This window comes from Ambystoma mexicanum, chromosome 5q (assembly GCF_040938575.1).
Source record: "Ambystoma mexicanum isolate Mex_15411 chromosome 5q, UKY_AmexF1_1, whole genome shotgun sequence".
Classification (NCBI taxonomy): Eukaryota; Metazoa; Chordata; class Amphibia; order Caudata; family Ambystomatidae; genus Ambystoma; species Ambystoma mexicanum.
Window position 1 is genome coordinate 640,581,139 of NC_090933.1, and position 10,282 is coordinate 640,591,420.

Below are 10,282 nucleotides of genomic sequence, written 5' to 3' on the forward strand. Positions count from 1 at the left end.
ATCGTTCCCGCCGGTGAAGGCCCCTGCCCTGGCGTGGGAGCTAAACGTGGTGCTGACCAGGCTCATGGGGGCCCCATTCGAGCCAATGCATTCGGCACTGTTGAAGTTTCTGTCGTGGAAGACAGCATTTCTTGTGGCCATCACCTCCGCACGACGAGTGGGAGAGATCTAGGCCCTATGTTGCAAGCTTCCATACTTGACTTTTCACGACACGAGGGTGGTGCTGAGGACGCACCCCTCCTTTATGCCCAAGGTGCCGTCAGACTTCCACCTCAACGAGCCCTTGGTGTTGCCAGTTTTCTTCCCATCGCCTTCGTATCTGGCCGAGAGGACTTTGCACTCGCTGGATGTGGCTAGAGCGCCGAAGTTCTACGTGGACCGCACAAAGAGTTTTCGGAAGACATCACAGCTGTTTGTGAACTTTGGACCTGTGAATCAAGGGAAGGTTCTCTCGAAGGCTTCCATTTCCAGATGGCTCTCCGGCTGCATCATGCACTGTCACCGGTTGGCAAACCGACAGCTGCCCGGCCGTCCGAGAGCCCATTCGACCAGAGCGATCGCTGCTAACACAGCGTTCCTGTCTGGTGTGCTCCTGCTGGACATCTGCAGGGCTGCTACGTGGAGGTCGACGCACACCTTCACGAGATTCTACTGCGTCGATCGGGACTCCAGGGAGGAGTCCAGGGTCGGCCAAGCAGTGCTGCGCAACCTGTTCGCTTAAGGTGAGCCTGGTGAGGAGGTAAGAGATGCTTAATGTTGAGTTGTTGTATTGCTTAATGTTGAGCCTGTTGCCACCTCCAGTGGTTGTGCATGTGTATACTGCTATGTATTCTTATATTCATGAGCATGTGAATCGATGCCAGACCCCATGCTGGAGAAGGAACAAGTTACTTACCTGTAACTGTTGTTCTCCAGCATGGGTCTGGCATGGATTCACATGCGAACCCTCCCTCCTTCCCCTCTGCGGCTCTTCACTTGGTCATACTGCCACTTTACGAGCTACCAAATCTGAGGATGGCTGCCAGGGGAGGGGCTTAGGTAGAGGGCAGTCATTGGCTGGGGGCAGTATGACCCAGAGATCAGTGATTGGTTACTACTAAGAAAGACAGATCAGAAACCAAACTGATACTGATTTTTTTCTTTACCAAGGATTCCCGGCCTGACGACGGGGAATATTCATGAGCATGTGAATCCATGCCAGACCCATGCTGGAGAACAACAGTTACAGGTAATTAACTTATTCCTTATGAACCCTCCCAATGGTATGTATTTTGCCAACCTCTGAAGCCTGAAAAGTGGATCCACGCAAGCTTGACATGTGGCCAACTTTGCACCAGACCTGCAAATGAACAGGACTGCTGTTAAATCTCAGTTAACAGTTTAATGGTATCCACTTCAGAGTGCAATTTGCTTTCTGACTTTGAGAACATTCAGACATGTAATTGCTCATGTTACTGTAGCAGGTAAAATAGCTATAGCCAGTAAGATAGCTCAGTGGGTTGAGAACTCGCTGCTGCAATGTGTGTGTGATCTGCAGGTTGTAGGTTTGAATACCGACAAGGCCAACTCAGCCTTTCATCCATTTGCGGTCGATAAATGAGTACCAATACTGGTTGGGTGATATTGTATATATATTTGTTCTATCTAAAGCGCTTGAGCGTAAGTGCTATATAATAAAACATTATCATTTGGCCTTGGACGTCTGCTTGCATTCACAGTAATTTCGTAATATGGGCCTATAAACACTGAAATGTATATCATATTACAGTGATATCCTAACCATATTTTGCATAGTATACTCAGGAACAATGCTGTGTGTTGCCATTTCCTCTTTTGTCAAGGGGTGAAAGGTTGTGTTCCATCGCTTCCTGTGATGTCACTTCATTGCGGGGTCAAATGACATAACTTCCTGTGATGTCATCAGAGGTGTAGGAACGTGGTATGTCACTTCCGCTACCCCTGGCATTTTGGTGAAATGACGTCCCTTCCTCAGCTTCCCATTTTCACCTTTGTCAGCTCTCTGACACCCCATGGTAGTCTCGAACCTACAACCTTTTCATTCATAGCCATGGAGACTGGTCAGGAAACAAGCATAGCAAAGCCTGTAGCAGCAATCCAAGCAAAATCTCCTCAAGGCGCTCTAGGGGCCTATAATTGTTCCACCCTGCAGTTTATAGATAGGATTAGTGCTACAAATATTTATTTTAGTGCGTCATCACACAGGAAAGGTTTAAGGGGGGAGGGGGGTGTTAGGGTAAAATCTGGTTACCCTAACACGGGCGCATATTTGTAAAAGTTGCGCAATAGGAAGCACACTGCAGGACACATAATGCAAGTTACAACCGGGGCAGAGTTGTGTTGCCTGTACCTGGGGGCAGAGTTGAGCTGCCTGTACTTGGCCTGGAGGTCAGGTGCATGGGGCGGCAGTGTTTTAGGATCGGAAATAATGTCAGGAAAGGGGTCCGTTCATGCGACTGTCAGTGCGTTCAGCAGTGTGAGAAATCTCTACTGAAATCCAACTAAACCGAATGTAGGGTGTTCTAGGCACTGACCCCCGCCCAGGAACACAACAGTGATGTCGGTGCACTAGACGGCAGGTTTCAGGCTGTTTTGTCCAGTTGGTTCCACTATCATCAGGGTCCTTTGAGTGGTAGAAAGTGCCCTGGCAGAACCTCCGGCAGGCTTTGCACTGGGCTGCACATCCCTTTTTCATACTATTTAAGCCATGCATTTGCAGTGAGCAGCAGTTTTATTGGAGTCTTAAGCAGAGGCCTAGCCAGGATCGTCTTGCAGGTGGGGCCTGAAGCTAATGTAGTTGGTCCCACTACACTGACATTAACGCTGCAAATGCCCACGCAGCGCTGGCATTTACAGATTTTGGGTTGGCCTCGCCTTGCCTGCTCAGGCCCTAGCATGTCTAAGCCTCTGGTCTGAAGCAGACCCCACAAATGGCATGGGAGTGGCCCTTTTCTCTGGCACGTTTCATCACCCGTGAAAAGTTTATGTTGATTAATGTGCATACATTATGAATAGTAACAAGATAGAGGTGGCAAACAGTGACTATAAGACAGTGCCTTTACCACAGAGGGTTTTTAAGGGATGCCTGCCTTGAACATAGTATAACCCATAATACAGGTTACAGAGATCTCAAGTTATTGCATGTAGTTTGTAAATTATTCGACCATTGCAGTATTTTTGGCTCACACCCTATTTCACTCTGATTCTCATAGGCTTGTATTTTAATAATGTAGAGGAAGGAAAAAGGACATTCACTAAAAACACTGGGATTTACTGGGCATGCATGCATGATTTTGAAGTGCTGTTTCAGCATAAGAGTGCGAATGAAGTAAGGATGTTTGGTGAAATAAGTGGGCAGTGGCATGTCCACGTTACTAGCTGGAATGGGCTTTGCATTTTGTTTATTTATTTTTGCATTTGTTACAGCGCACAAAACCCTCGGGTATCTAGGCGCTAGTTACTTTGCAGCCTAGTGGTGGCAGAAGAGAAAACATTTACCTCTGTCATATAAGTGGGCTCATCCTAGGGACCGAGGTAAAAAAGGATGTAGCTCTCCAAAGATCTTTGTGCAATGTGCAATCTGCCTTAATATGTGAAAATTCCTGCATGGCTGTCCCTGATTTTCATGCTTATGAAGTTAATAAAATCCCTTGTCAGTATGATGATTATTATTAATTGGTTATTTATAAAATGCTTAATACTGAAGAGGTTTCTAAGTGCGGACACGGGATTCAAGCCTGTGTTACTCTGCTTCTCTTGCTTCCAAGATGAGCACGTTGTCACTGAGCTACACTACCCTGGACAACCTTTAGTTGGGTAATGGTAATATCTTTTATTTACACAGATTTGAAGCTACTGACAGGCAGTGGGATGCTCTGCATTTTAATCCTTGCCCCAGGTGCCCTCTAGGCCATAGTGATGTTGTCAGTGTGGGGGCGTGGGAGCTAAAGGAGATGGTGGGTTAAGTCTTTCTTCTTTCTTTGACAAGTCACACATTGTGAAAACCAGAGTCCCCCAATAAAACAGAACATTTCCATAGTTCATGCCCCTCCAAACTCCCATATCCAAGACACTCCCCTCCGCTCTCTCCCAAAGAAGATGTCTCATGTACAAAATAACTGCATTAAAAAGTCCTTCTCCCACAGTTCTAAGTTTTGAAATCGTCTAACTCTGGAGTGAGTGAGCAAAGCACACTTCTATAGCGCACATATCATGGACTAAGGTACCTCAGACCACTATATTAATGGGCAATCATATTCTTATGGCGGTACAAAGGCCCATGTGAAAGGAACTGGTGTTCTCAATCTCATTGGGCTTCTGTTGCTTCCCTTAAAATGAAACATTGCAAGTGGTCCCAATTTACACCTAACACATCAATCACAAAAGAGCGTCCAGGGAAGAATGGCCATGGGATCTAGATCAAGCGTTTACACAAAACATGTCATGCAACAAACACCATTAACCCTCCACAAGTAGCCATTTCTGTAAAGTCGTGAATTGACGCGATTCACGGATGATGGTTTGAGGGCCACTTTTTTTGAGGCAAGGGGTGGGCCACTTTCTTTTGGGTCTCCGTGGCCTATTTCTTGTCCCAGTCCGACCCTGGGTGCGCCCTCTTTGTACAGGGCTCTGTTGCTTCCCACCGAGGTTTACGCTTTATAAATCCCATGCAGACATACATGGAAAGGAATAAAGTGGTGGAGGCTAATTCACTTTCCTTCTTCGGTCTCATCCATCTGCCCTTAGAGTCCTTTCTTTCTTTCTAAGCCGGCCAGGCCACAGCCTCTGATGTATGATGGAAACATCACTGGCAGGTGAAAAGAGCTGCACTGTAGTCTGAAATGTCTTCAATGCAATATTATTTCTAATGTAATCCAATCCCAAGGATGTCAACTACACCACGTTGATTCTCCCTAACGAGGGCGGAAAGCATGTATAGTTGTTGAATACTTTGCAAGCTGTCCTCGTGGGATTATGACTCTATGGTTAAAATAGACCTGCTCGATTAGACATTGGCATTACCATTGTATGGAGCACACATGCAAGCTTTTCATTCAATTAGCTGCTTTGCTCTGTGGCAGTGAACGTCAATGGTCAGGCTCGGACATGTGGCTTTGTTAACTTAAATGGGCTAGATTGGTCATGAAGTCAAACGATTGAAAGGTCTATCTGATAGACCACTTTTTGATGACCAGGCCGGTGGGGCATGCCAAGGGGTCGGAGAGGCGGTGAAGGAAGTTCGGGGGCAAGGAGAAGTTGAATCTAAATGGGATTACGAGGGGGTGCTGAAAGAAGTGTTCAGGTGGGACCTCCTGACTAGAATAGAACTGTGAGTGGTGGGGGGAGGGATGGGAGGAGGTGATGGAACACTGGCCAGGGGCGCAAGGCTGGTGTGTGAGGAAGGGTTTGAGGGTGGACAGGGGATGCAGAAAGGGGAGTTTGGAGGGATTACTTTATAGGCAGACATCAGTGAGGGTAGTGGGGAGGTAGGCCGACCAGTAGGGGTCTACCAGCATGCAACTGCCTGATGGATACCCTTAAGTGCCAAGGACGAGTATGCTCGTCCTTTTTGCATAGACTTGCAAAATAGCCTGGCACTTTAGCGACACCGCCTTAAGGGGGGATTACTTGGGGGTCAACCATTAGGCGTGAAGATAAAAATTGGTTGATCATTAGACACACAGCCCATTTACCCTTAGCATGGGTGTGTGATGTCAAAGTAGGGAACACTGTCTTCCAATCAAAATGCGGGATAACCAGTATGAAATGGGCAGTGGATCATAGCCACCAACTAGAAGAAGAAATACAATGTTTGAAAAGAATTAGTGGAATGCTCTGATTGAGCCCAATAAGCTTGATTAATCTGTGATGAAAGAGTTATTAGTTGGTGAAAGATGTATTCGTTTTTGGTCATGTTTGGAAGAAGTTTGGGCATAATGATCTTAAATGGTGGTTTGAAATATAGTTCTACGTCCACTTGCCTATCCGTCCTTCCCCTTCATTTTCCATTCCACCACCGTATGGTCCAAGCTTTAAACAATGTCATCATGCTTGTTCCTTACACCTCATGTAATTGAATATCATTTGCTTACGTTTTGTGCTGATGTTTAACTATGTTTTGGAGACTTTCAATGCAATTCGCTTTGTAAAAACCTTATTTTTTAAATTGGGTGTATTATTGTCTAATGATCCTATAACTGTGTATCTAAAACCTAATAAAAATCCTTTGGACAGACCAAAAGGATATTGCATACAATACTTGCTGTACATGCATGCCTCTGTAAAATGTGAGGTACCACATAATGATCAATGTTATTCATATGATCAAAAATACATTCTCAAAAACATAATTTATCAATACGATCTGAATGATAGTGATTTGCTGTTAGCACTTAAGAAATGTCAAGCAACAACCTGGGGCTGTGCAAACATTTTGAATAGGGATGGTTACGATATATAATGATCAATTAGTTCTATTGGTGTCCCTTCCTAATCAACTTGTCTCTTTGCACTTTTAGGTCCCAGTCAGTAGTGGAACCTGGAACACTGAAACACGAGGCACCAAGAGAGAACGACAACACCCAGCCGCTGCTCGCTCTGGACTGAACTCATCGACATCACACCACTAAGCGAATTGTCTTTTTTTGGCAGTGTGGCAACCTTTAGTGATAAAAGCACAGGCTTAACACACTAACATACACACACACTCTGTTTGACATGACCATTTCCATTTTCGTACTGAGCAAGCTCCGCGACCATCTGCCTGTGCACAGACAGGAAGGATGTCTCCAGCTCAAAGTAACTACTGCTTTTTTTTTTTTTTGGTTGCCATCATGAAATTTGTTCAGTTGGAGTTCATAGATCACTGCCAAATTGTAAGATCACAGGATGAATATGTTAGGTTTTATTTTTTGATGATTGTACACACAAAGGCTGCTTCTTAAGTCATAGATCAGTTTATGGGCATTTCGGGTGTATATATAGCTCTGCCCCACAGTATCGCTGTCCGCATCCCGTGGAGGATGCCGCTGTATTTGAAGACATTCAAAGAATAGTATTTATAGTTCCGGTTGGAGTCTGAACAAATCACCAGCATAGACCTGTTTGTAACATGAAAGGACATGTTCTAGTAATTCTGGCATAAAAGGGATCAAAATTTACTACAGCCCAGACAGCTCTCTTTTTATACTTAAGCGAGGGTTGGCTGGGGGCATGCCAAAAGATGCCAGATTTGTTTGATGTATCAAATTCAGAAATAAGCGTCAAGAGCCACTGAAGAAGACCAAACAGAGATATGTTCACGTCTAGAAACATAGGCGCTTCGCTCCAAGGGCATAGGAAGCCTGTTGGTGGAGGGTTGGAGGAGTTCTCAGCAGCGGTAGCAGATTGTTTCGCCTATTCTGGGTAGCGATTCAACAATCTTCCTATTGCCATGTAACCACCACTCTTTGCGATCCTTGAAGGCAATCATACATTTCAGTCACACGCCTTAACCAGGGGGGTGCGCTTACAGCAGTGGGTTGTAATAAAAATTTTAAAAAATAAAAAACTTGGGATACATTATTGAATACGCTGTAATCGAAAATGTATGATGGTTGGACATGTGCCGGTGACTGAAATGCCAAAGATCCACTGGGTTCCTTGTTTTTTCGTTTGCTTTACCTGCAGAAAAATTGCCATTATGACCTCCTGACAGAAAGGATGGAAAAAGATTCTAATAAAAAAAACATGAATATAAAACTGGCTGCGCTGCGTGATTATTCCCGAAAAAGGATGCACAGGTGACTGGCGAAGGCACTGCTCTCCCAGCTCAACACATTACAAATGCTTTTTGTTCATGACCTACATAGTCTGGGGCGCTCCGGGGCAGTCTTAGCGGGAAAGCCATGAAGCGAAAGAAATTGATACATAAACTAAGCAAAGCTCTCAATACTGGAGCAGATTTCTTTGGAAAAGGCTTTAGAGTGAGTCAGTGGCTGAATTGTGGGACCCTCTTACTGAAAAGCGCCCCAAAGCACCTGGCTGAAATAAAATACGTGCACTTCCCACGCAGAGTTGGATTGCAGTGATTCAAGAGATGCTTAGTGACCAAAAACTCTGCTTCAAGGTTCATGATAGAAAACATAAAACAAGAAGAAAGTCCAAGACCACAAAACAACAACCCCTCCGTGTACTGCCTCCCCACCACCCCCCTCCCAACCCCTGGCCGAAATCAGATGATCCACACGCAAAAGTCTGTTCGAGCTATGCCAGCAGTGCCAGCACTCCCCAGACTTGTAGGAGTTTCGCTCTCAATGTTGCTGTCTGGGCTCTCAGGGAAACTAGCCTGTTTTGAGAAGAGGGTCGAAGTGAATGGTGTGATTCTTCAAATAACATGGACCACTGGCCATGTGGGCTTTCGAGAGCATGGGTACGACACAGAGCCTAATCTGCTCAGCCGTCCGAAGCCAACCAATTGGTCTCCTGTATTCAGACACATGGTCATCCTTCCTGAGGCCATAGATTAGCTGGATGACTCTGTTTCGAGCCATCGGAAGTCCATTAAGGCTTTCCATAGATCGCCCTGTAAAGGCTGCTGCAGCAATTAAGTCTCAAGAGGGCCAGCACCTGGACTAGGATGGCCTGATGTCCTAGGTTAAACAGAGGTATATGGCCAATGAAGCAAGATAGTAATGGGCACTCTTGACAACAGTGCTGTCATGTGGTTCAAAAGAAAGAATGTTATCAAAAAGGCCCCCCAGATTACAGATGACCTCCATCGATGGAAGACGACAATGCAGTGGCCCAGACAAAGGTGAGAGTCTTCCCTACCTCTCCCAGCCTGTCAGGAGGACCTCATACTTGACCAAATTGAGGACCAGACAGTTCTTACTTATCCAGTGCTGGATGTGCAGCGGGCAATCCTCTACTTTACTCAAAACTACCGCACGCTGGTCCAGAACTACCAGTAATTGGGTGTCGTCAGCATACATCAGAACCCCCATGCCCTATTCCTAGATCAGTCCTGCCACTGGCCGCATATATTCTCTAAAGAGCAAAGGGTAAAGTGGGGACCCGTGAGAGACTCCACAGGTGTCCTCAAATTTCTCTGACCAGTCCTCTCCCAACTGTACTCTCTGCTAACTCCCTGTCAAGAAGGGCCTGACACAGTCAATGGTGGGCCTGAGAGCCCAAACAGGGTGGCTTCCTTATAGAGGGGAATCCAGTGGTTGATGGTATTCAACTCTGCCGATAAATTTAATACGATCAGAGCAACTGATTTCTTCAAAAATGTGTGCCTTAATAAAGCCTCTCTTATGTCCAGCAGAGCAGTTTCTGTCCCTCTCGATGGTCTAAATGCTGAATGCTTTTCATGCAACAGAACGTGGGTCTCCAGAAGGTCCTGTAGCTGTGTCGTAGCTACTTCCTACAACATTTGGGAGACAAAGGGTAGTTGGGATATTGAAAAATAGTCCCTAGGCGCCCCGCTGCGAGAATGAACACGGTCCATTTACCTGTTCTATAGGAAGGTACCCATTCGAAAGTGCGCAGCCACACTTTAGCTCACTGTACCTTTCACAGATGGGAAATATCCATTTGCATACAAGTCTGTGTCCCACCCACATGAGCACTCCAGCACAGAAATGCTATGGCAATTCCCCTCTGAACAGGAGTACCAACAGCAACCCCATACACGTGTTTCAGCCTTGTTGGGCCTCATCAGTGAGGTGGAGCTGTGCCTCTCTGAGCACAGTGAGCAAGGGGTCTTTTAAGTTCCTTATAAAATCATAAAATAGTCCATAGGCGCCCCTCTGCGAGAAGGAACACGGCCCATTGACCTGTTCTATGGGAAGGTACCTACTGGAGAGTCCGCAGCCACACTTTAGCTCACTGTACCTTTCAGAGATGGGAAATATTCATTTGCATATCATTCTTTGTTCCACCCACATGGGCAGTCCAGCACCAAAATGCAATGAAAATTCCCTTCTGAACAAGAGTACCAACAGCAACCCCATACACGTGTTTCAGCCTTGTTGAGCCTCATCAGTGAGGTGGAGCTGTGCCTCTCTGAGCACAGTGAGCAAGGGGTCTACGTCTGGATGACCCTAGGAAACTTAGGCTGAAGAAACCTTCGTCCCTTAAAATATCAAAAAATAGTCCATAGTCCATAGTTTAGTTTAGTTTTTTATTTGTATAGCGCAGCCAAACCCTGGGGTAACTGGGCGCATTAGACTTGAGGAGCAGCACAAGTTACAGAAGTGTCATGGTACAAACTCCCAAACCT

The 10,282-nt window shown here is 45.8% G+C and overlaps 1 protein-coding gene across 1 annotated transcript in view; it reads left to right on the forward strand.

Annotated features, from left to right (window-relative positions):
• The window catches only part of CLVS1 (clavesin 1), a 973,486-nt gene extending 965,728 nt beyond the window's left edge, over window positions 1–7,758 (forward strand). Inside the window, exon 6 of the mRNA XM_069621099.1 lies at window positions 6,537–7,758. Coding sequence (XP_069477200.1) covers window positions 6,537–6,624 — 88 coding nt within the window. The 3' untranslated portion in view covers window positions 6,625–7,758. The remainder of the gene's footprint in view (window positions 1–6,536) is intronic.
• Window positions 7,759–10,282: the final 2,524 nt, after the last annotated feature.